We start from the raw sequence: 27,165 nt of genomic DNA, 5'->3' as shown, positions 1-27,165 counted from the left end.
GGCATGGCATTACATACATCAACAGAAATTTGATTCCCCACCCTGGAGAACAGAAACGATTGCAAATAACAGTACAGCAAAGACAAGTTTGAGCTCTTTGGTTCAGTCATTCTAGGCTCCTGAGTCATGGCAGATGCACAGCCTACATGAGGCTGAGCCACACGTGAAAGCTGTTTCCACCCACAGACTGGTGGAGCCCACTGATACACTTAATGACAAGGATGATAAAAATACCTGCCATGGGCCAGGCACATGCTAAGCAGTCCATGTAGGTTATTTTTATTTAATTCAAACTGCAAATCTGTGAGGCAGGTATTCCTGTTCCCATTTTACAGAGGTAGAAACTGAGAGGTGAAGAAGTTAAATAATTTCCCAAGAACATCCCCACTCACTTGTGTACATACGCAAAGAAGCAGAGCTGGGATTCAAACCCTGGCCTGACGGCAGACCGAAGCAAAACTGTAGGAGCTGTCCATGTTCCGGAAAAACCTGATAGGGTAATCTTTAAATCTACGTCGCTAGGGGCAAGGGCCACTACTGTGTATCTTCCAGGGGAGCGGTCCTCAGGCAACAGGATGAATAGGGCAGCTGGAAAGGGCATCTGCAACCCCTCCCCCACAGGGCAAAAATTGGGCTTCCTTTTTCCAAGGGGTCTTAGGGAGACCCCTCCCATATCCAGTTTGCAGGCCTGAGCTACAGACTCCTGCGGCAGAGTGAGGGCTCAGCTCTGCTCAGGGACAGAGAGTTCTAGAGTACCCACTTGCCACCTGGGTGGTTGCCCCACTGCCCTCCCCACTCCAAGGGCAGTCTCTGGGGTCCCGGGAGGGGGCAGGGTGTGAAGAGGGATCTGGCCAGCAGCAGTCAAGGGGTGGGCCTGCAGAAGAGGAGCGCTGGAGGCATACCACGCCCAGCCCTACTCTGCCTCTCAGAACACAAGGAAGGAAGTTCCCTGCTTCTGCTACCACAAGTGTCCCTCCCTGAGGACTCTTAAGGCCCTGGACTGAGGGTCCTGTGTGCTGAGGAAGCCCTAATCTCCAAGCCTCTGCCATTGCCAGGACCAGCTGCCAAAGGATTAGACTCAGAACTGTTTCTGTATATTTAACTTTTTTTCCTGGAGACCAACAAGAATCCTGGGGAGAGAACACTGGCCTGGGATTCCATGAGCCATGGTTCCTATTTCTGGCTTTGCCTCTAACTCTCCACATGACCTCAAGTAAGTCACTTGACCTCCCTGGTCTAGACTGTCCTTCCTGTTAAATGGGAATAATTACATAATCATCATCATAGCTGACAGTCCCTGAAGTCTTACTCTGAGCCAGCCCTACGCTAGATGCATCATCGCATTCATCCTCAGAGTATCATTTGAGGAAGGGAGGTACTATTTTCATCCAATTTTCAGAAAAGTGTGGAGGAACAGGGAAGTTAGGGGACATGCCCACAGTCACATGGTTAGTAAAGGTGGATCTGGCTCTCTCGGTGGCTCTCAGAGCTTTTTCTAAGCTCTTCACCACTGTGACATATAGAGTTACTCTATAAAGTATTAGGGACACTTGCAAAAATGTTCTGAAAGCAAAAAAGGGAGGGAGGGGCCAAAAATACAAATACAGATCACAACCCCCTGGACATGAGTGAAGATAGAATCCTAATCCCCTGAAGCACATTCTGTGGAGTCTGTCCACGGAATCGGAGCCCTCCAGGACGGGGAAGACCCCAGGAAGTCACTTTTCTCTTTCTCCTTCTCTTTGGGCAAGAATGCCATGACTAGACAAATTCTACAGGTTGAGACCAGAAAGGTCAAGCAAGGGTGACCAGGTTAGGGCCTCAGCTGTCAGGTGAGGAGGGAGACAGAACCAGGCCTCCCCCTTCCTAGAGGAGAGGAGAGTGATGGTAAAAGGCTCATTTGTGTCAAGGTGGAGGCGCTCCAACCAAAATTTAAACATTTTAATGTAATACTCCAGTATATCTTTTCTAATCTTAAAAACAAATTTTAGGTGGAATTCCCATCGTGGCTCAGTGGTTAACGAAGCCGACTAGGAACCATGAGGTTTAGGGTTTGATCCCTGGCCTCGCTCAGTGGGTTAAGGATCTGGCGTTGCCACGAGCTGTGGTGCAGGTCGCAGACACGGCTCAGATCCCTAGCTGCTGTGGCTGTGGTGTAGGCCAGCAACTACAGCTCCGATTGGACCCCTAGTCTGGGAACCTCCATATGTCACGGGTGTGGCCCTAAAGAGGCAAAACAAAAACAAACACAAAATTTTATTTCACTAAAAAAAACTGGTTAATATTGAGTTCTAAATGTAGTTGGTCCTCTCCCGGCAAAGCTCTTTATCAGGGTTCATAGCTGCGGACGACAGAATTAATGGTGGTTAATACTTCCAGGAAGGGGACTCTACAGAAGGACAGCGAGTAGATAAAAAGGCTCTCAGGGAGGCCTGCAGATTTAGAGGCCAACCAGCCAGGAACAACGTCTCAGCCACACCTTAGAGCTGGGCTGAGAACCCCATCCCAGCTCCTCCTCCCTCTGCTGGCTCTGCTCCTCCCACTCTCCTCCAGGCTCCCTGGTGCACCCCGCCTCCTCCAGCTTTGCAAACAATCCCAACTCAGGGCTATGAACTCGCTGTTCCTTCTGCCTGGAACACAGACATTCACACTGCTTGCCCCCTGGCTTCACCCAGATTTCTGCTCACATACCCGCGCCCTCCTCAGAGAAGTCTTCCTGGGCTGCCTTGTCACGCTATCCCCTCTCTCTGCCTCACTCTTCTCACAGCACCTCCCGCGTTTCAGACACTGAATTAAGCATTGCCTGTATCTCAGATCAAACTGCAAGCTCCATGAGGGCAGGCTGTTTTGTTGGTTGCCGTAAGCCCCCAGACTGCTATGTTTCCGGTGCTTAACTATTTGCTGAATACTTTATGAAGGAATAAACAAAAGAATAACTGGAAAACTTCAAGTAGATGGGGCTTTTGATGTGTTTGTGGGAGGTGAGCACCGCGTCTCACTCCTCCCACAAACCTGATCCTTCTCTTGGAAAACTTCAACATGAACCAATGTGTCATGTTCTCCAGCCTGTGCTGGAAGTTTAGGGTAGCAGCAAGAGTCAACTTGTACTGTGGCTGCAGCTGTGCTGTCATGCTGCCCAGATCTCGATCAGCTCTACGGATCCCACTTTGGAGGGAAGACTTGCCCGGGGACCTGTAGCTCCAAAACTCCCCTGACAGTCTCTGCAGCTCTTGGAACTTGTCTGGACTGTTGCTATGCAGACCATGGAGGCCTGGCTGGGTTCCTGCCCCTGCTTCCCAGGCCTTGGACAGGCTGGGAAGTGACTTACCCAAAGTCCTCTTTCTCCCCTAGAGCGGTTCAGCCCAGGGAGTGACACTAACAAACAAATGCAGTCATGTATAGATTCAGAGGGTCATACAAGGTCAGAGTGGGGTGAAGCCTTGGTAATCTGGAGACAGCCTGTCCTCTGCAGATAACGCGAGCCAGTGCAGGTATAAGAGTGTGTGTGGACTCTGGGGTCTGGCAGATCCAACCTCCACCAGCCATGTGACTTTGGAGACTCATTCAAAAAGACAATATTTGAAAAGCACTGCTTTTCTCAGGTGTAAAATGGAAATAAAAGTCCCTACTTTATACAGTAAGCTTGTCCTCCTGTTCAAAAGTCTTTACTTCCTATTCTTTATGATATTAAAGTCAAACTCTTTGGCCCAACAGTCAAATTGCACTACTACCAAAATCCAGCCAACCCAGCATATCGGGCATGGTCCCTCCAACTCCTCCTGAAGCTACTGCTCCCTCTCAAATCCTTGCGCCTGGAGCCACCACCCAATGCCTTCTCTCCTACCTGAGTCTACCAAACCCCACGGGTAGGCCTCATGAAGTCTTCCCTGATCTGGGCTTTTCTGGGCCCTCACTGGTGTAAGTACTGAATGTTAACAGATAGCAACAAAGTTTTGACTCTCCAACCAGAAGGTGGGATCTGTGAGGGCAACCATCTCTTTTATAATGTTTCCCTCAACCAAGTATTAAATAATACATAAAAATTCTTGACTGACTCACCTGCAGTTAGGATTCAGTTAAAATGATCCCAAATATTACCTCTGTTACCCAAGAAAGGAAAATAGATATAGAAATAAATTAAATTGGGAGTTCCCATCGTGGCGCAGTGGTTAACGAATCTGACTAGGAACCATGAGGTTGCGGGTTCGATCCCTGCCCTTGCTCAGTGGGTTAACGATCCGGCGTTGCCGTGAGCTGTGGTGTAGGTCGCAGACTCAGCTTGGATCCCGCGTTGCTGTGGCTCTGGCGTAGGAGGGCAGCTACAGCTCTGATTCGACCCCTAGCCTGGGAACCTCCATATGCCACAGGAGTGGCCCAAGAAATGGCAAAAAACAAAACAAAACAAAACAAAAAAACCTATTAAAAAAAAAAAGAAATAAATTAAATTGGAGACAAACGCAAATCACTCCTATTTTTTGTGTACTTCATCTGAGGGAGAAAAAAAAATAAAACTCTATCTCTGACCCAGATTTGTCAAGTAGAGGAACTCCCTAAAAACAATGCATAGAATAAATCACAAGGACTAGTCTCACTTAAAGATTTCAGGAAGGAAAACACAGTTAAACTGAAAACTGTTAACTGGTGTTAAGAGAAAAAAAAAAAAAAAAAACAAAACACAACAAACAGCCCGGAAATGTTTTTAGAACCTTGTCTGTCAAAGTCCCTTAGGGGTTGATTCTCCCTTCAACATATTCTTCCTAACACCTGCTTTTACTAAAAACCCAGCACCAGTGTTGTGTGAGTCAGAAGCAGAGCGAAACTGGACACAGAGGCACCCAGCTGTGAAGCAAATCAACCAGACAGCACTCAAGAGCCGCACTAAGTATGACTTGCCAGGGCCCAGTGGCCACGAGCGTGGGGTCTGGGGAAGTTGGACCAACCTCACCCCAGACCTCCCTCCTGCCTTGTTCCTCTCTCTAGTCCATGCCTCCACTTCCACCACCCCCAACCTCACGTGGCATACACATGGACAAAAGGACTTGACCCAAAGCAATTCCACATTATTTCAAGTGAGACCTAAGGGCCAACCCATTGTTCTTTTTTTTTTTTTTTTTTTTTTTAATGGTTGCACCTGTGGCACAGGGAAGTTCCTGGGCTAGGGGCTGAATTGGAGCTGCAGCTGAGGCCTACACCACAGCCATAGCAAAACCAGATCTGAGCCCCATCTGCAACCTATGCCATGCCCCTGGCACAACGCCAGAATCCTTGACCCACTGAGCAAGGCCAGGGATCGAACCTGCACTCTCAAAGACACAATATTGGGTCTTTAATCTGCTGAGCCATAATGGGAACTCCCTCTTTCTTACTTTTTTTTTTTAAGCAAGAATATTAAAAGAGAGAACTTACAAAACTCAAGAGATATGGAGAAGAATTAGATCTAATAACTTTTTGAATTTACCTCATATTAGATAATCTTTTTGAATGCAATTCTACATCTATCTAAAGAAACTATCCCTTTAAAATTCAAACAACATGAACTTAGTTCTCTGCCTTTCTCAGATTTTTAAAAACAGTACTTGGTCATTAAAGCTTACAGAGTCACAAAACATGGGCCACACAAAACCCGCACACAAAAACGTTCATTGCAGAGAGTTCCTGTTGTGGCTCAGTAGTAACAAACCCTACTACTATCCATCAGGACGAGGATTCAATCCCTGGCCTCGCTCAGTGGGTTAAGGATCCAGCATAGCCATGGGCTGTGATGTAGGTCACAGACGCAGCTCAGATCTGGGTGTTGCTATGGCTGTGGCTTAGGCCATCGCCTACAGATCCAATTCAACCCTAGTCTGGGAACTTCCATATGGCACAGGTGTGGCTCTAAAAAGACAAAATAAAAAAATAAAAAGAGAGAGAGAGGAAAAATGTTCATTGAATCATTATTCATTATGGCCAAAACATGGAAATAACCCAAATGTCCATCAAATGATGAATGAATAAGCAATGGAATATTATTTGGCAATGAAAAGGAATGGAGTACTGACAAATGTTGCAACATGGATGAATCTCAAAAATATCACGTTAAGTAAAAAAAGACAGGCACAGAAGACTACATATTGTATGGTTCTACTTATATGATCCAAGGATAGGCAAGTCTATAGGGACAGAAAGTAGATTAGTAGTTGCAAGGGGATGATGGAAATGGGGAGATTAGGGAGGTGTACACTTTAAATGTTTGAATGAATCTCATGGTATAAAAAATATATCTCAATAAAGCTGTTTTTTTAAAAAAAGAGGACAAAGAGAAAAATTCCCACAATCACAAGTTAATGACTGCTGTTTTTAAGAATGACTATTGCGGAGTTCCCGTCGTGGCGCAGTGGTTAACGAATCCGACTAGGAACCATGAGGTTGCGGGTTCGGTCCCTGCCCTTGCTCAGTGGGTTAACGATCCGGCGTTGCCGCGAGCTGTGGTGTAGGTTGCAGACGAGGCTCGGATCCCGCGTTGCTGTGGCTCTGGCGTAGGCTGGTGGCTACAGCTCCGATTGGACCCCTAGCCTGGGAACCTCCATATGCCGTGGGAGCGGCCCAAGAAATAGCAACAACAACAACAACAAAGACAAAAAGACAAAAAAAAAAAAAAAAAAAAAAAAAAAGAATGACTATTGCGTAAGTCTGTTAGTTTGAAACATCCAGAGTTAATGCGTTCTGAGTGGCCCAAGAATAAGTGCCCCAAAGCCATGTTCAGAAAGGTCCCACAGGACAAAGGACAGCTTTTCTTCTACCGACCAAAATTTTAACTCTAATAGTTAAAAACATTCATATATCAGTAGACACTTATAATTGACCTGGCTTATAAAACAGCTGATTCTTTTGAGTTTTTAAAGATTAAAGTATAGTTGATTTACAATGTTGCATCAGTTTCTGCTGTAAAGCAGAATATATGTATATTATACACACATATATTCTTTTTATATTCTTTTCCATTATGGTTTAATCATAGGATATTGAATACAGTTCTATGTGCTAAATCAGTTGATTTCGACAATTTATTTTTATTTTTTTGCTTTTTAGGGCTGCACCCACGGCATATGGAGGTTCCCAGGGTAGGGGTCCAACTGGAGCTACAGCTGCCAGCCACAGCCACAGCCACAGTCACATCAGATCCGAGCCACGTCTGTGACCTACACCACAGGTCACAGCAACGCCAGATCCTTAACCCACTGAGCGAGGTCAGGGATCGAACCTGCAACCTCATGGTTCCTAGTTGGATTCGCTTCTGCTGCACCACGATGGGAACTCCTGATTTTGACCATTGAGATTTGGCTTTCATCAGTAACTAGAACCAGGCTGAGAGAGAGCTATGCTCAGGGAGCTTAGGCCTCATCAGTGGGTGCATCCTCAGAAAGGTCACCAAACCTCCTGGGTGCAGAGGAAGAATTTTCAAATTTTTGAAATCAAACTTTTCCAATTTATGGAAATTACAGTTCTTTCAAATTAACGATACAACTACCTTGCATCAACTGGTACACATAATGATGCACATAGGCAAACAGTAATAAAGGCAAATTTTACCAGTGTGCCAGCAATTCAGTTTAAATGAGATGAAAAAGAAAAATAGTATTATGTAAAATTAGGATAACAGTAAATTTAGAGAGAGGGGTTGTTTGGGAATTATAATGTTGTTTCCCACTAATTTCACTTTCTTCCTTTTTCAGGGCTATAAGAACAAATACAATTCATCTTCTACCCATAGTGGCCAGCCTTACTTTCTGATAAGAGGCAAGAGCTACAGAGACCTTGGGCAGCCACTTTGACTTGCTATCTTTTAGCTCTGTAAGTAATCAAATATCTGAATCCTGGTCCCCATGCTTGTAACAAAAGAATAATATCACCAGTTTGACCAAGTTTTTGAGGACAGTGAACAATATGTAAACCCTGGAGCACAGTGTCAACACACATGGAGGCCTGGGGCAAAGTAGGCACAGGCTGGCATGATGGACATGGGACCATCCGGCTCCTCGCAAAGAAAGACTTTTGGCACTGATGGGAAATGTCACAGAATCCTTGTCAGGCATGATCTCAAAGGGGCTGCAGTTAAGGGAAGGACATGGCCAAACCTACCAGATGCTGAAAATCAAGGAGGGCCTTTGCTAGATGCCTCATTAGAATGCCAACAAGTGGTATGGTTGCCCTTGGCTTTAAGGACACAAAGTATACTTATTTTCAAATATGAAAATGAGAATTATTGTCTACTGAGGACAAAGTTAACAAATGGGGTTGAAATAGAATATAAACAATTCCCATTCCGCTTCTCAGATTGCAGGACTAATGGGGGTCTTCAGATCAGTAAACTAGAGCTGTGAAATTCCCAGCTGTGGGATGAGGGGAAGATTAGAGGGAAAAACCCTCCAAGGGGCCTCAAGGTCAGGGCAATCAGAGAGACGCTCAGGGCCCTCCTGGGCCAGGGACAGCTCTCTGGCAGCACACGAACAGTCCACCCTGTGGGCAACTGGAAGAAGGACCACAAGATCCTTAGAAAAAAACACCTCGTACTTCCAGCTTACTACACACTTATTGAATTAAAGGAACTGTCTGGACGGGTATTACCTCCTAGGGTGAGAAAGGGGACAGACCCAAGGTGTAGAAGAGAAGGGACACCACACTCACGATGTAGTGGATGACCTCCTTGCCCTTCATCCACCTGTGACATTCCATTAATGCTTCATTCACTGCTATTGTTTTTTGCTTTTTATAAACAAACTGTGAAAATTAACAAACTACCTCAAAATCAAATACCTGTATTACACTAAAACAAACAAATAAAAAAAACTTAAAAACAAATAACAGAACACAAATAAGAGAAAAGCTTTGCTTGAGCTCCAAACTCACCCATGGCTGGTGGCTGGCATTCTTGTCTCCAGGAGGAAGGAGTCCATTTTCTTGTTTCTCTGCCATCCAGCCTCAGGGCTGTGTGCAGTACAGAAGTCCAGGGCCTGCTGCCACCTGCAGGCAAAACAGAAAACAACACAAGTTATGGTTTAAGTCACTCACCTAAAACTCCCAGCCTGGGCTTGTCCCCAGGGAGCTGGAAGAGCTAGGTCCTGTCCAGGTGCAAGAAACAGAACTTCTTCAGTTCTGTGTTGGGGATCCCACCACAGAGTTGTGACATATGTAGTGAGTAAAAATTCTAAATGATCAAGGGCTCAAGTTTTTTTTTTTTTTTTTTTTTTTTTTTTGCCTTTTTGCTATTTCTTGGGCCGCTCCCGCGGCATATGGAGGTTCCCAGGCTAGGGGTCTAATCGGAGCTGTAGCCACCGGCCTACGCCAGAGCCACAGCAACGCGGGATCCGAGCCAAGTCTGCAACCTACACCACAGCTCGCGGCAACGCCGGATCGTTAACCCACTGAGCAAGGGCAGGGACCGAACCCGCAACCTCATGGTTCCTAGTCGGATTCGTTAACCACTGCGCCACGATGGGAACTCCTCAAGTATTTTTTGACAGCAGCAGCAAACCCTTACACAGGGCTCACCATGTACCAGACATTGCTCTGAATGACTTACATTTATTAACTCATTTAATCCTCATAAAAATAGGTGAATTGTTTTAGGAGGTCTCTGCCAATCTGCCTGATTATTGAGTTAGGCTGAATAATTAAAATGAAAGCCTTGATAATACCTGATTTTAAAGAGGGTCATATATGAAAACCCTGTAAGAGATTCTGAGCATCCTACAGATCATTCATTCCCCAAATATTTATCAGCTGCCTGTTATGGATTAGACACTGCTCTAGCATCTAGGAAAAGAGGCATTAACACAAAAGACAAAGCCCCTGCTCTCATGGAGAGCTTCTCTTCTGGCGGAGAGAGGCTATGAGAGAAGAGGTGATAAATGGTGTGCCGAAGAAAAAGCAGAGTAAGAGGGAAAGAGAATGATAAGGATAGCTATGCTGTTACTATTCATTCATTTATCCATTCATTCCCAAGTGTTTATTAACCATCCACCAAAAGCAGGCACCCTGCTGGGATGCAATGACAGGCAAAAAACAGACATGGTCCCTGCTTGTAAGGACTACTGACTCACAAAGGAGAGGCACATGACTACCTAAAGATGGGCAAATATGTTAACCTATGGTAGGTATGATAGCAGAATGGCACAGGTCCCTATGAGAGCATCCTAGGGAGCTCAAAAGCCTTAGGAAGGCCTGGGATGGAGCGTGAAAAGGAGAAGAATTCTTTTTTTTTTTTTTTTTTTTGTCTTTTTGCCATTTCTTGGGCCACTCCCGTGGCATATGGAGGTTCCCAGGCTAGGGGTCGAATCGGAGCTATAGCTGCCAGCCTACGCCAGAGCCAGAGCAACGTAGGATCCAAGCCGCGTCTGCGACCTATACCACAGCTCACAGCAATGCCAGATCCTCAACCCACTGAGCAAGGGCAGGGATAGAACACGCAACCTCATGGTTCCTAGTCGGCTTTGCCAACCACTGCGCCACTATGGGAACTCCAGGAGAAGAATTCTTGGTAAAAAGCAGATCATGTGCAAAGGCTGGATCATGGACAGCAAGCAGAAGTAGAGTGGGAAGAGAGGAGGCAAGAGGATGTGGAAAAGGGGTGGGCGCCCTTGCACAACCCTCCCAGCCACGAGACATCCTTATCCTCTGAGAACTGGAGCACCACACAAGGGTCTTAGGCAGGGGAAGAACATGGCTGGATATGTGTATTTTAAAAAGATGATACTAGGTGGTAGGCTGAATAAGGGTGCTGCCAAAGATGTCAATGTCCGACTCCCCAGAAACTGAATATATCCCCTTACATGACAAAAAGGATACTGCAGACGCGATTAAGTTCAGGATCTTGAGATGGGGGGCGGATCGTCCTGGATCATCCAGGTGGGCCCAATGTAACCGCAAGTGTCCTTACAAGAGGGAAGCCAAGGGCGACATGACGACAGAAGAGGAGTGTCAGAGTGACGCCGTAGGAAAAAGGTGCCTCAGTTTTCAAGATGAAGGAAGGGTCCCTGAGCCATGGAATGAAGGAAGCCTCCAGAAGCTGGGAGTCAACAAAATGATTCTCCTCCAGTGTCTCCACAAGGAAAAGACCCCTCTGAAACCTTCAGAACTGTAAAAGAGTAAATTTGGATTGTTTTAAGCTACTAATTTTGTGGTGTTTGTTACAGCAACAAATACTGGTTTCTATAAAACACAGACCAGAAGTAAGAAGAAAGGGAGGGCAGGAAAGGGTTGTCTAGACTAGAGATGTGCAAGCTTAAAGCACAGCAATTGCAGTGAGGTACAGAGGAGCTGAAAGACCCCTGGAGGGGAGGAGCCGGCCAGTCAAAGGTCTTGCTGGACCCTGGCAGACATTAGTTGAATGCTGCAGCAGGCCTTCTTTAGGCTTGGAATCTGGCTGGCTCACCTCTGACAGAGCTTACCACCTTTTGCAGAAGGAGGAAGCTTGCACCAAGGCTGTAAGGCCCACCTCCAGATAGAGACACAATTTAGTCACTTCACAGGGACCCACCAACCCTCTTCCACAAAGAAGTCCAGGGATTTCCAGGAAAAGCTCTAAGAAGTAACATCCCTGTAATTTCTACTAGGCAAAAAGTAGCAATTGTCTCTGCTAAGCTTTAGGCCTTGTAGTGAACCTTTTTTTCCTAAGAAAGATTCTGTAATCCTGGAAAGGAGGTAACTAAATTTAAATACACGTTATCTTCAACCCAGGTAAAGCCGAGCCATGATTATATCCAACACGGATAAATTTCATAGTAAGTAGAATAACACAGAAGTTAAAGAAAGAGAATAAAGGAGAAACCAGGAGACCCTCTCTCAGCATCTCCTCCATTCTTATTTAATGATTCAGACCTGCTGAAAAAACTAGAATCTTAATTTGGTCCAGCCTAATTGAGAAAATGAGGCAATAAAAATTATGTCAAAGAATTTTAGGTATACTCTATTTTACTCCAAAAATATAAATATACACCCACCAAGACCAAGTACCTTGGAGTGTACTAAGGGGTGACAAGGAAGTCTTGAGGGCACTATCTCTCCAGGGCTTTGCAGCAGGCCACAGGGACCTAACTGGATTCTTGGAGCATATAAGGACCCAGGAGTGCCTGAAGATGGCAAATACCAAGCAGTACTGTTAAGGTTAGAACAGGTTAATTTAAAAATAGCTATATGTATATATTGTTTTTCTAGGGAGGAAATTAGCATGTTTATTAATGCAAAACACAAAAATTTCCTGTAGTAACAAGAGTCCGGGGACAATTTATTTGGAAATATTTCATCCAATATTTTTGGAGATTCACACACACACACACACACACACATGCTTTCTCTGAAACATTAGGATACTATGCATATTTTTCTTTTATAACCAGTTTTGTTTTACATAATGGTATATAATTTTCCCATGTCATTAAATATACTTTAAGGAGTTCCCGTCGTGGTGCAGTGGTTAACGAATCCGACTAGGAACCATGAGGTTGCGGGTTCGATCCCTGCCCTTGCTCAGTGGGTTAACGATCCGGCGTTGCCGTGAACTGTGGTGTAGGTTGCAGACACGGCTCGGATCCTGCGTTGCTGTGGCTCTGGTGTAGGCCAGTGGCTACAGCTCCGATTCGACCCCTAGCCTGGGAACCTCTATATGCCGTGGGAGCAGCTCAAGAAATAGCAAAAAGACAAAATAAATAAATAAATAAATAAATAAATAAATAAATAAACTTTAATAGTTGGCACTATTCCATCGTTGGATGGTATCAAAAATCACGTAACTAACCCCTACTGTTGGACAACTGAGCTGTTTCTAATTTTATGATAACAGAAGTCGCACTGGGAGGAACAGCTCCATATATTACAACATCTCTCCATTTAAAATCTGTGTCTAAAGCTCAGATTATTGGTTCCTTTTGTGGCACAGTGGAAACAAATCTGACTAGGAACCATGAGGTTGCAGGTTTGATTCCTGGCTTTGCTCAGTGGGTTAAGGATCCGGAGTTGCCACAAGCTGTGATGTAGGTCACAGATGCAGCTGGGATCTGGCATTGCTGTGGCTGTGGCCGCTAGCTGTAGCTCCACTTCGATCCCTAACATGGGAACCTCCATATGCCACAAGTGTGGCCCTAAAAAGCAAAAAAAAAAAAAAAAAGGATTTTAAAAAGCAAAACTTATTTACTATTATAAATGGAAAACCAGCATCATATGTCATAAAGGCAGTCATACAATGGAAAACCTAACAGTGTCATGAAACTAGCACTGATACTTCTATCCCTTTTCTCATCCCTTTCTATGAAATGGGAGAGTAGGAAGGCTTAAAAAGTTCTTGAAGTCATACTAGCACTAAGCTGAGATTTTTCTCCTTCCCTTGATCAGGAGATTGGAAAGGAGCTGACTAGAGGAGTCACTTCCTCTCTATGGGAGTCAGTGTTAGACGAGGTCACAAATGTGTACCACATAAAATTACCCTGCACCGCCTGAAATAAACCCAAAGGGAAACATGTTTTAGGATACATGTCTGGAAGTAGAATTACTGGGATAAAAGGTATGGACACTTTCCAAAAGTTTTGATAAATTCCATCCAAGTTAGTTTTACCATAGGTTTACTATGACAGTGCCCATTTTACTTTACCCTCAAGCACTAAGAGTTATAAACAAAAATGTTAAGCTTTTCAGTAAAAGATATTCAGCAGATGAATTTTCAAAGCTACTTTCGTATTCCTCCAGCAAGTCTCTGACCCTAGGGGAGGACAATTATATGAACCTTCAGATAGTGGTAAATTTACACAAACTGATATTGCACTTGGTTTCACCAAGCTAAAGTAAACTCAGTAAAGCATGAGTAAGTGACTTTAGCATTTGCAAATATTTTAGAATGTTTTTGTGCTGGCAAAGGTCAAATGAGGATCAGAAGAGCATGGATTCCAAAGTATACTTTGGAGAAATAAGAGACCCAAAGGAAAATTACTTTTGAGACACAAATAACTACAAATTTTCAGTAAGTCAAGGAAAACTCTAAAAGAAACATATGTTTAAGCCTTCCTATCTTGGTATGATATGTAGCTGCACAAGTAGATTACAGATTAACGCAACTGTTAAGAAAAGACTTTTAAAATAGAAAACTAAAAGTTTATTTTAAGCATGAAGAGTTAGTAACAACAGAAAGCTTGCAGATTATTTCAATAATTCCTTGGCAGACACGTGCATATATGCGCCTGTGGGACAGAAGAGAATTAAAAACATGCTAAAAAGTTTCTTATGTTTGGAATGAAACTAGAGGGTCTGATTAATTTTTAGCATTTATAGGAAAATATGTTTACCTATGCTTGAGAATTTAATGAGGGGTCCTATTCAAGTCACTAAATAAAATGAAGGAAGGAATGAGGACAAAAACACCTTGATGAATCCAGAAGTAGTTTGTAAGAAAAAAGCTCAGAGAACTCATGATAAATTGATGCCAAAACAAGATGGCAGAAATAAGGCCACATTTACCAGTGATCGAAATAAATATGAATGAATTAAATTTTACCATTAGACTTTCAAACTAAATGCCCAATAATGGAAAATGGATAAATAAATCATGATACTACATTTTAAAGAAAATGTGTATCTGTGTGTGTATATGGCACAGAACGAGGTCTGACTTAAATAGCTCAGAAAGTGGTAGAAAAATATATAAGCGCAGAAAAGAATCTAGAAAAAAACACCAATTTGGTAACTGGTTGCCTATACAGAGTAGAATTACAGGGGACAGGAGTGGACTTCCCCATCTCACTTTATGAATGTCACTAATAGCATGTAACCAGAGAAAGAAGAAGAAATGGGATAATAAATATAAGGGCAGAATCAATGAAACAGAGGATACAGAGGACAAAAAATAAAGGTGGTTAACAAAACCCAAAGTATTTCTGTGAAAATAAACAAACATCTAGGGAAACGGATGAAGAATAACTGATAGAAGGTGTATAGGGGGAACTACAGGGGGAAAAAAGGAAATGACAAATATAATAGACATTAAAAAACATACAATAATAATAAAAATAACTATGATAACACATTTCAAAAACTGATAAAATGAATACATTTCTAGAAAAATTGCCAAAATCCACACAAAAATTATTGACAATGTGAACAGCTATTTAAGACAGTGAAGTACCTTTTAGAACTTCTTCCCCATAAAAATCTTAGGCCTGGAAGGTCTTACAAGCACATTCTAATAAATTCTAAAAAACAGACAATTTCTATCTTAAATGCATTGCTTCAAAAAACAGAAAAAAAGGAGGAAACACTGTCTAACTTAAGGTTACTAAAACTTTGAAATTTGTAATATGGACTGCTCTAAAAAAAAAGAAAAATACAGGTCAGTCTCACTGATAAACATGGATGCTAAACACCTAAGTAAAATATTATTTAATCAAATCCAAAAGTGCATTCAGAAAATTACATGATAAGATAACAAAGAAATGAATTTTTAAAGTCAGAAAAATCTTTCGATATAACTCACCACATTTATGGTTTACAGAACAAGTTACTAGTGCCCACCATTTCTCTGTTCTCCTTTTCCTCCTGGAAATACCAATATCCTTCCCAGCCACCTTACAACTAGGTGGGACCACATTATTAGCCCTTGCCGGTGGAATGTGAGTAGAAGCGGTATTTGTCATCTCTGGACAACCAAAAGGATCTGTTGAAGGACTCAGGTCTTAGCATACGGGGAAGACACTGGCTAGAAAGAGCCTGAGTTCCTGAATGTGATACGTGAGTTCCTTGTTGGTTTAAGCCCTTGAAATGTTGGAGTTGTTTCAAGAGTTAGCATTATATACCCTAATAATACATGGACAATCACATGATCATTCCACCAGACGGAGAAAGACTACTTGTCAATGTTCAATAACAAATCGTGATTTAAAAAACAAAACAAAACAACAACAACAAAAACAACTTTTAGAGTAGGATTAAGAGAACAAGGCCCTGTCATCCCTACCACCTTTACTTCATAGCTTGGTTATTCATCAGTTTAGCCACAGTTTGTTGTTAAATTTCTCATTAGAAAGTAGTGCATGGGATTATATTTTCCTTCGTATCTCAAATCCTAAAGAAAGGGACTTCCTTTACTTGATAAAGATTACCATCTAAAAGCCTATAACTAACATCAAACTTAATAGGGAAACTATATCTATTCTTTTTAAGGAATGGAACAAGACAGCATGCTTGCTCCTACCTCCACCATGTAACAGAATTATACAGGCAGTAGCCGCTACAATTTAAGAAGAAACAATAAAAATGGAAACAAAGTATAAAATTGAAAGAAAAGAGATAAAAGTTGTCAGTGGTTGCAACTGGTATAGTTATTTACAGAACTCTATCAGAATGAATAGTTCATAAAGATAACTGTATAGGGATGAGACCAACCTAAAAATAATTGATTTCATTTATCTATAGCAACTGTTACCAATCACTGAGAGAAAATGAAACCATGTAACAGGCAACAGTATAACAAAATAAGATACCATTGTAATAGTAATATTATTGAATTATTTAATCTAGCAATTATCTTAAAGAGAACATGTAAGAATCCTGTGGAGAAAAATTTTAAACCCTATTAAAGCAGGAAGCATGAATAGATGGATACATATTCATGGGTGAGACGACTTGACAATGAAAAATATCAATTCCTCCCAGATCAATCTATGATTTCAATTAAATTCCAATCACAATTTCAGAAGGACTTTTGGCAAATTTTCCAAACAGATATTTCAATGTTTATGGAAGAACAAGTCCATGACAAGCTAAGAAGAGTTTGAAAAAGAAAAATGAAATGGTACCTATTAAGGCAAATCACAAAGCCATAGTAATAAAAAACAAAATCCAAGTGGAGTAAAGATGCAACTGTAAAAGAAGAAACAACAGAGTTTGTAGGAGGAAATACAGAAAAAATATTATTATCTTTAGGTAGACAACGATTTCTTCAGTAAGACACAAATGGCACAAACTAAAAGGAAGAAAATGATGCATACGACTACATAAAGTTTAAAGTTTTACGTCAAAAAAAAAGTAGACTATAGACTAAAAAGTAAGAGTTAAAACTATAAACTCTTGGAATAAAACGCAGGAGTGACCCTTCATGACCTTGGGTTAGGTAAGGATTTCTTAGATATGACACCAACAGCACAAGAAATAAAAGAGAATATTGATCAACTGGACATCAATAAAACTGAAAAAAATTTTTGTTTCAAAGAACACCATCAATTAAGTCAAAAGATAACTCACAGAATGTGGGGAGCTATTTGCAGCTCATTTGTCTGATAAAGGATATGTATCAAGAATATATAAATTATGGAGTTCTCATTGTGGCTCAGCAGAAATGAATCTGACTAGTATCCATGAGGACACAGGTTCGCTTCCCGGCCTGGCTCAGTAGATTAAGGATCTGGTCACAGATGAGGCTCAGATCTGGCGTTGCTGTGGCTGTGGCACAGGTCAGAGGCTACAGCTCCGATTCAACCCCTGCGAACCTCCATATGCCACAGATGTGGCCCTAAAAAGACACACACACAAAAAGAACATATAAATAATACAACTTAATAACAAAAGAGCCAAATTTTAAAAATAATTGTGAATAGACAACACTTCAAATAAGATATACAAATGGCTCAAAAGCGCACTAAAATATGTTCAACATCATTAACCATCCAGGAAGTGCAAATTAAAACCACAGTGAGCTAGAGATTTATACCTGCTAGGATGGCTGTAACCAAAAATACAGACAAGTGTTGGTGAGGATGTACAGAAATTGAAACAGTCATGCACTACCAAACAGGTGGTAGGATTGTAAAATGTTGCAGTTATTTTGAAAAACAGTTTAAAAAGAGACACACCATATAATCCAGCAATTCTACTTCAAGGTATACATGCAAGAGAAATGAAAATATATGTTTACACAAAAATGTGTACACTAATGTTCACAGAAGCATTATTCATTACAAGCTAAAAAGTAGAAACCACCAAAATGTCCATCAACTGATGAATGGACAAACAAAATGCAGTACATCCACATGATGGAATATACTGGGCAATAAGAAGGAACAAACTCCTGATACATGTTATAATGTGCCTAAAGCTCTAAAACATTATACTAACTCTAAGAAGCCAGTCACAACAAACCACATATTGTATAATCTCATTTACACGAAATGTCCAGAAACAAGCAAATATATAGAGACAGAAAGTGGATTAGCGCTTGCCTAGAGCCATGGAGGGGAATATTAAGGGCTACTGGAGAATGACTGCTAATGGAGTAAAATGTTCTAAAATTGGATTATGGCGATAGTTACACACTCCACAAATATATTAACCAGCACTGAATTGTATACTTTTAATTGATTTTCTGGCTCATAATAAAGGTGGTATTTTCTAAAAGCAGTGAATATTCAGCATCACCCGGGAGGGGAGTACACATGGGATACTCCATGTTTTAAGAATTAGGACCTCCATCTTTTGTCAAATTCAAATGGCTGTTTTCACAGTTAAGATTATTCAAATTTTCCTTCAGTAATAGGTCTTAGGATCAGATCCATGTGATGAGGCAGAAAGAAAAGTTGAGTAAAGCGGGGTGGGGGGGGTCCTTGGTATTGCCTACAAAAACTGTTATCACTCCAACCTAAGTCAAGTACCCGTAGATTCAGGCACTTAACTTCTAACACTAGTGCGTTCTCCTATCTACACAACTGGTCTTGCGGGCACCTGGCATATCTATTTTCTCTTGCCAGGGAATGGGGAACACCCCAGAGCAGGGACTCTCTCCACAGCCTTGAGGTGGAGCCCAATTCTGAGCTGCGTATTCGTGACCAAGGGCAAAGAGCTGGATCTCATTTTCCAGGGGACACAGTGGACAAAGAGTGTGTGCTGTCTGGGAAGGACGGAGTCCTGGAGGGCCATCCCTGACCATTTCTGCCAGTCCCAGGGTCAGGGCCCTTGCAGAGGCGGCCCTTGTCTTTACCTGGGCAGGGCTGTGGGGAGAGGGCGGCATCCTGGGCTAGTTACTCTCCAGGCCTCCCAGCTGCACCCCTGCCAGACAGAACGCTAGCGAGGCACGCCAGGTGCGACCAAGTGCACCAGATTCGAAAAACTTAGCCAAACCGCCCTAGGTATGGGGCCGCAGGCAGCAGCAGAGGAGTCTGATAGGTAAGAAGGGTCAATTGAGAGTTCCTCCCTGCTGGGCTCAGGTGAGTCACACTGCTGGGCATTTATACCTCTTTTTTTTCTTTTTTTAAAATTCTTGGGTGGGGGTGGGGGATGTCGGCGTTCCACAAAAAGAAAACGTGTGATGAGAGCGGTGGCCTGGCTTACCCCCGGCCCCCCTCAACCCCAGGCTGCCAGATCGTTAGTCCGAGCCCCCCGCCCAGGTTTTCCAGCCCCGCCCGGAGGATGAAGCCTCCAAAGTCCAGCTGGGCCCCTTCTCGGGCCCTCCCAGCCCCGCGGCAGCAACCCCCGGCCCGGCCGGCCCGCATCCAACCGCCGCCTGGCGTCCCGCCCGCGCGGTCCGCAAGGAGGAGCCCGCGAGGCGACCGCGAAGGGGCTGCGCTTACCTTGCCGGGCGCGGGCTGCGGCCCCAGCTCGCCTGCTCCAGGCCGGCCGCCCCGCACACTGCGCCCCTCGCCCCGACGGCTGCTGCGCCGGCCCTGGACACCAACACTTTCATTTTCCTCAACGCTCTCGGCAGGAAAGCGAAAGCGAAAACGGCCGAGAGGCGGGCCCGGGCCCGAGCGCGCGGTGAATGCGGAGCGCGGGCCCGCAGCCAGAGGCGGGGGCCCCGGGCCTCGGGTCAGCGCGCGGCCGCGCGGGCAGCGTTCCGGCGGGAGCCGCGTCCGCCGGAGAGGCCGCTACCCTGCCTGTCTCTCGGGGCTGCTTCCCCTCTAAGCCCTTCGTGCTGCGCCCGCTGGGGCCTCGCGGGTGGAGGCTGGCCCCCGCACCGCGACCAGGCTGCTGGCGGCGCTTCGTGGGTTGCTGGCCTGGACGGCCGGGGGGCCAGGCTCTGAGGGAGCCGGGCGGGAGACGCTAAGGGAACTGAGGCAGGTTTCGCTCGCAGACCCCAGGGGTCGGGCGCTCCGCAGCCCAGGCATGCGCACTGGTCCCTCTGCCCAGCTGGGGGCATCCGCACCGCGGACGGCTCGGTCCTGATGGTGAGGTACCAGGCTTTTCATCCTGGGTCAGGGATTCATCGAAGTCAGTGATTCCAGTGAAAGGCGGGGGGCGGGGGAGACATGCTTTATTTGATAAGAAAAACTGGAGCAAGATTAAGGTTTGGACTCCCTGGTCTAAGTGGTGCCCATCTTCATAATCCACGGATTTAGAGATTCCAGGTACAAGTTGGCTGTGTGATTTGGGGCAAAATATTTACTCCTTTAGCCATGGTTTCTTCTGTTGGATCAGGATAATAACCTTACCTACTTCAGGGTTGTGGGAATTAAATGAAACGATATAAGGAAGAAAATACTTAGTATTTTCTGTTAGGCTCTAGGTGCTTTCTCTGAGGGCAGCGACCAAGTCATTGTTTTTCGGGATGCTTAATAGACATCTTCGAATGGTCGTTTGATAAAAGGATAGTTTTAAAGGTTTTTTTTTTTTGAACTGTGTTATTTTGACTTAGAAGAACTGAGGGGGCACTGCAATTTTTTTGGAAGGCACCTCACACTTAGCCTGACAATTAGCCCCTATAATCATGCCACTGGAACAAGTTTTTATTAGAATAGAGCACTGCCTCAAAGTTTGACTGAAGTCCCCCCAGCTCAATCAAGCATTAGTCACAGAATCTGAAAAATACTTTTGTAAGCATTTCTGTAGAAATGTGAAAAACATTGTCAAGACTCTGTGCTCCAAACACAGTGCCTTGTGTTTCTTTGTTGGTTTTGCATAGAGCAATCTGATAACTGGAACAGAGAAACATAACATACTGCTTAATCTGCCAGGGTCACTTTGGTTTGCTCATTTGTAAATTTGGGCATGTTCCCTGCTTGAGGGAGGCCTTGATTTATGACTAAAGCATAAAATCCTCCCAGTAGTCCCACAAGAGCAGGTGGGGAAGTGAGGCAGGCCAAATGATGACCTTAGAAAAACACATTTCCTTCTCCAGAAAGTGATGCTTTTTGTCTGCAGTATGATGTGGGGAAAAAAATCAAGACAAGCCTAGGAGCCTCTTCCTTGTTATAGGAAAATCATTCTTGATTCTGAGGGCAAAGTAGAGCTAAATCTGCTTCTGAATAAAAAGAATGTCTGGGAGAGGAGGGTTAAGAAAAGAGAAAAAAAGACAAGAAGATAGAGAGAAATCCTGGTTACCTTTTATGAATGTTACCCATGGAAACAGAGGTGCCGGGAGGTGATGGCTAGCCTGGAATCTATCATTTTGGTGATTTCCTAAGGTCTAGATTTGGTCCTTGGCCTTATGGGGTCAAAATTTTCATCTTTTCAATGTTCCAGTGTTAATTAATAATCAGCATTATATGAAATCAGAATGCAAACTTATTGATTTTATTGACCATTTGCTACACATGTTAAGTGTGTTATATGCATTGCCTCATTTAATTCTCTCCACAGCCATGTGGTACCTTGTGGTCTTTTTTACAGTTGGGGAGTTGGGGGGGGGGAGATGAAGGAAATCACTAGGGAAACACAGTTGGTATGTATGTATGTGGTAGAGTCAGAGTTCAAATAAAGGCCATCTGATCCAAAACCTGGAGCTTCACTGTTTCTTGTTAGAAGCCATACTGTCCAGAACATCGGACTCTATAGAGTGGGCCTACTAAGTGACTCTCTTCTTGTAACTGTGCAGTGTGGACCCTCATTGTCAGAAAGTGGTTTAGTGAGCATAAAATAGAATCTGAAGGATGAATTATCTGACGTAAATGTTTAATGATATCAGCTTTGAGTAGCCTTTGTCTGTCTTCTTCCACAACGAAAATCTGGGAGGATTGGGCACTCAGTCCTGCTGGTCTGGCCAGCCCTACTCCTTGGAATGGTGCCTGGTCAATACTTGTATCTTTTTCTTATATTGCCTGGGCTGCTCCTTCTCAGATGGACACATTTCTTTTTTAGATAGAATAAGGCCTCACTAAGTAACAGTACTGTTAGACCTTGTAAGTCCTGGAGTCCTTATTGCTTTTTATGGAGGCATTTTGTGTATCTTGGCTCTGATTGGCTTGATTTATAATTTAACTTTGTATCCCACTTCTTTGGGGATAACTCACTTTCTTTTCTTTCTTACCATCCCTGAAATTCTAACTCTAGAATAAAATCTTGTGCAATAGCCATTTTCGCAATAAGCACTGAGGCCCGCAGTGCTCATCAATGAAGACCCAAAAATCCAAGTCCAAGGCCAGCCCTCAAAAATTTTATCATGGGCAGAGGGTGGGGTGAGATAGGAGGAGATCATGTCAGACATCTGGAGAACAACGTAAATGGAAAGAAATGGTTAGAAAACACCTAGTGTGTGATTCACATAAAAAGAAAAAATATTTAAAACCTGTTTTAGATACATCATTCATTCAACAAATGTTTTGAACAAATACAAAATGCAGCCACTCTGCTAATCATGGGGATTCAATAATGAAAACTGACACAGTCTCTGCCTTCAGGAAACACATCCAAATAATCAGTCAAATATAGAATACTATCCTAAATGTTACAAAGGGCATTTGATTCTCAGAGAAGGATTTGAAATTTCCTGAGGGGTCAAAGAAGTCTTCCTTAAAGAAGAGTTGTTTGAACTAGGAGCTAAGGAGTGAGGATTAGTTCACTGGGTACAGGGGATGGGGTTGGAGAAGAGATAATTAGTGAAGGAGACAGCATGTGCAAAGGTCCTGAGGCAGGAAAAACTTGGAGAATTTGGGGAACTGAAGCAGGCTGGATATGAACCATTTTCAATCTGATACCCAAAGGGTCAGTGAAGCTCAGAGAGAGAGAGAGTAAGGAGAACCCAAGTCCGTAGGAGGCTGGAAAATAAGGCAAAAGCCATAACAGCTAAGGTCTTGAAGGCCATGCTAAGGACTTAGGTCTTTATCCCATGAGGACTGATGTTGTTTAAGTAGGGGGTTATATCATCTCACTTATGTTTTAAAAAGACTGTTCTGTCTGCTGTGTGGTGAATGGATTGAAATATGCTCACCAATTGGGATCAAAATGAGGGGAGTAATGGTGGGAGAGATGGAGAGAAATGTACAGATATAAGAGATATTCGGGAGGTAAAATAGTCAGGAACTTGGCAATGGATTGGGTCTTAGAGATAAGGGAGAAAAAGATGCATGACTCCCAGGTTGCATGATTGAATGAATGATTGTGGAAGCCATATAGGTGATCAGAGGTCTCTTCAAGAGACCCTTCTACAAGGAACAAAGCTGACAGCCTCCAGCTGCTGCGCCTTCACATCTACTGCAATGTTCACACAAGGCCTCACACTGGCCGCTCTCAGTGAATGAACAAGCACAGTGCAGGTACTAGAGCCAAGCCCTTTCAGCTCCAAGGTGGGGCTCCTTCAGCAGGATATTTCTATTCTGGGGTTTCCTTTCAGTGTGCCCATCACTTTCTCAGAACTGCTCTGCATCTGAGGCTTTTCTTACCTAATCCTCCTTCCTTCCCTCTCCCCTTTCATAGAGGACATACCTGTATCATGGTCTGAGTCTCTCTCTCTGCCTTTTCCTGCTCCCTCTCCTCTTTACATTTCATGAGCCTTTCCCCCACTAAACTCAAATGTGTAATTCCATCTTGGTGTCGGCTCTAGGAGGACTCAGACTGACCCAGTGATGGCCCACATTGAACTGGAGAATCTTGGACCAGATTTTGGAGGGCTTTGATTCTGCACATGCTGGATGAGTTGTCAGGTGAGCCGGGGACCTCTCTGTTCACTTTCCCACTCATAGGATATGTTCTGCCTTACTACTAAACTATCAGCCATGTCCTCTTTGTGAGCTAGTGTCTGGTCATCTTTATAAAATGCTTGTTCCATGGATAATCTCCATACCTTAGTTTAAGACTCAATACTATAACTGTTTCCCTCTAGAAAAATATGACTTAACCACTAGCAAAAATATCCCTTCACTTTCTTGAGGAGGAGGCAAAAGGCAAAACACAGAAAGGGGGTGAGTAACTGGTCTTGAACAATCAAAGGTAAATAATTTTGCTCTGGGTAGCCCTGGCTTTTTGGGAAAAAGGAGTAGTCTTTTATAAGTGTTCCCAAAGGGAAAGACTTATACATGTGAAGACACAGATGGAAATCTGTCATTCCGTGGGAAAAAGAATTAACACACCAAAAAGCACGCTAGCTCTGACCTTTGTTTCCCAGAGCAAGGTGTCCTCAGAGAGCTGGGTGGCATAGGATGACCTTCTGGTGATTGCCTGTTTGGCTGAATCACCTGTCGCAGGGCGGCGCTCTTCAGGCCTGACATTGGCTTATCCTACTTGAAGCAGGCTTGAACACAAATCATGCCTACTCGTGAGTATTTGAACACTGAGCTTTCTCACAGGTCAGTGTTTCCTTCAACTAATCACAGACCTCAGACCGCCCATACCCATCTGTGAAGGATGGAAGCTGATGGTAGGTGAGTTTACATATTTTATTACTAAGCTTTTGGGAAGCCCAGATACCATTAGTCTGCTTGGACTAAAAAGAGAAAGAAGTGTGGGCATTATGAAGGGTATTTTCCTGGGGGTCTGTCTCTCATTAAGGGATGAATGAGTAAAAATATCTGTTAAAAACAAAAAGAGGAGTCCCTGTTGTGGCGCAGTGGTTAACAAATCCGCCTAGGAACCATGAGGTTTCGGGTTTGATCCCTGGCCTTGCTCGGTGCGTTAAGGATCTGGCGTTGCCGTGAGCTGTGGTGTAGGTTGCAGACACAGCTCAGATCCCGTGTTGCTGTGGCTCTGGCGTAGGCTGGTGTCTACAGCTCCGATTAGACCCCTAGCTTGGGAACCTCCATATGCCACGGGTGCAGCCCTAGAAAAGACAAAAAGACCAAAAAAAAGAAAAGAAAAGAAAAACTACCAAATGTAAAGTGAATGTACTACTTAAGTCCTTGAGGGTAGAAGCCTTGTCTTTTTCCCCAAAGGTAGTTATTATTTCCCTCGTTAAACCAAACAGAAAATGACTAGGATTAATTATCTGCAGAGTCCGTAATTACACTGGGGGTCAGGAGGAACAGCGGTATTATTATTGTCAGTACAAATTTATTATTGCTACACACTTTACATGCATGATCCAGTTGACTCCTTATAAAAACCCAAATGAGGTAACTCATCCATCTATTTTTACAGGTGAGGATACTGAGTCTCAGAAAGGTTAAGTGAGTTGCCCGAACTTACAGTACTACTAAGTGGAGAAGCCGACTTTTGGATCTCATGGACCGCACATCTATTCCAGGTGTGGACGCTTAGCCAATAAGCTATAATGCCTCCCAGGAGAGGATGTGCTTTGAGGTGACCCTTGAACATGGGTAGAATTGGGATAATCAGAGATAAGGAAGGACAATGTGGAGTTCCTGTCCTGGCTGGAGGAAACGAATCTGACTAGTATCCATAAGGACACAGGTTCAATCCCTGGCCTTGATCAGAGGGTTAAGGATATAGCATTGCCGTGAGCTGTGGTGTAGGTCGCAGACACTGCTTGGATCCCACATTGCTTTGGCTATGGGGTAGGCTGGAAGCTGCAGCTCTGATTCGACACCTAGCTTGGGAACCTTCATATGCCATGAGTTCAGCCCTAAAAAGCAGGGAAAAAAAAAAAAAAGTTACAATGTATGTATGAAGGCAGGAGTGTCAAAAAGAAATATAAAACTGGAAGTGTTCATACCAGGAGTTGAAATACATTTTTTCAAAAGTCTTTTTAGGGCCACATCCTCGGCATACAGAGGTTCCCAGGCTAGGGGTCTAATTGGAGCTGTAGCCTCTGGCCTATGCCACAACCACACCAACAACAGATCCTCAACCCACTGAGCGAAGCCAGGGATTGAACCTGCAACCTCATGGTTCCTAGTAGGATTCGTTTCTGCTGCACCACAACGGGAACTCCAGGAGTTGAAATACATTAAAATATGTGCACATTTGGGAGAGGGTTGAAGGAGTTTTAAAAAATACTGAAAAGTACATAGAAGAAAATAATTCACCCTTGTTTTCATCTTGCCTATTTACATTGTTTTGTTTTCAAATTAAAACTACTTAAAAACTTATACATGCTCATTATAAGGAATATAAACAGTATAGCAGGTACAACAATAAAAGCTTTTAAAAGCTCCCCAAATCCTATCTAAAAATTGTTACTACTAATATTAGGGAAAATATTATTAGATACATTTTCTTTGAATTTATACAGGGAGGAGGATGGATGGACAGATGGAAAATGATGTCTCAGTATAGTTTTCATTTGTATTTTTATTAGGGAGGTACAGAATCTTCTCATATGTTTAAAAGTCATCTGTACTTCAATATCTGTATTATTTATATTTCTTGCCCAATTTTCTATTGAGGTTGCTTATCTCATTTATTTGTAGGAGGTCTTTTTATACTAAGTAAATTAGCTCTTTATTATATGGGTTGGAAATGAACTCATTTAATAATTGGCCAGATTTAATTTTTAAATTGTTTCTTTCAAAAAGGATTTATGGGTACCTTATTGCTTGACTTTAATATTCAAGAATGTTTATTTCCATTATGTCTGAAAATTTCTTTAAAAAATTAATTTTTGTGATTAAAATATATACAACATTTACCATTTTTAGTGTACACTTCAGTGGAATTAAGTACATTCAAGTTGTGCAGTCAGCACCACCATCCAGCTCCAGAAGTTTTTATCATCTCAAACTGAAACTGTTTCCCCATTAAACAAGATCTCCCATTACCTATTCTCCCTTAGCTCCTGGTAATTATTATTCTATTTCCTGTCTCTATTAATTTGACTCTTCCAGAACCCCCTATACATGGAATCACACAATATTTGCCCTTTTGTGTCTGGTTGAGTTCATTAACAGTGTTTTCAATGTTCATCTATGCTGTAGCATGTCTCAGGATTCCATTCCTTTTTAAGGCTGAATAGTAGTCCTATGTGTATGCGTGTGTGTGTGTGTGTGTGTGTGTGTGTGTGTGTGTGTGTGTGTGTGTGTACCGCAGTTTGTTCATCCACCTGTCTGTTGA

At 43.2% G+C, this 27,165-nt stretch overlaps 2 protein-coding genes across 2 annotated transcripts in view; one reads left to right on the top strand and one right to left on the bottom strand.

The window, feature by feature from the left end:
• The window catches only part of LOC146405748 (uncharacterized), a 115,376-nt gene extending 95,656 nt beyond the window's left edge, over positions 1-19,720 (bottom strand). The window contains exons 1-3 of the mRNA XM_085014559.1: positions 19,581-19,720; positions 10,919-11,116; positions 8,890-9,003 (exon numbers count right to left, since the gene is read on the bottom strand). Coding sequence (XP_084870685.1) covers positions 8,890-9,003; positions 10,919-10,941 — 137 coding nt within the window. The 5' untranslated portion in view covers positions 10,942-11,116; positions 19,581-19,720. The remainder of the gene's footprint in view (positions 1-8,889; positions 9,004-10,918; positions 11,117-19,580) is intronic.
• On the top strand, positions 10,940-24,725 carry LOC102157791 (uncharacterized). Its single transcript, XM_085011734.1, has 3 exons — positions 10,940-10,972; positions 19,380-23,864; positions 24,044-24,725. The coding sequence occupies exons 1-2, from the start codon at positions 10,940-10,942 to the stop codon at positions 20,028-20,030; spliced, it is 684 nt and encodes a 227-aa protein (XP_084867860.1). The 3' UTR covers positions 20,031-23,864; positions 24,044-24,725.
• The last annotated feature ends 2,440 nt before the right edge of the window (positions 24,726-27,165 follow it).

Source organism: Sus scrofa, chromosome 2 (assembly GCF_054392235.1).
Source record: "Sus scrofa isolate SSC_HxYL_T2T_F1_AM1 chromosome 2, Sscrofa_HxYL_maternal_Yorkshire_Landrace_v2.0, whole genome shotgun sequence".
In the NCBI taxonomy this organism is placed as follows: domain Eukaryota; kingdom Metazoa; phylum Chordata; class Mammalia; order Artiodactyla; family Suidae; genus Sus; species Sus scrofa.
Note: the sequence above shows the minus strand (reverse complement) of the source record. Positions and strands in the feature narration are given on the sequence as shown.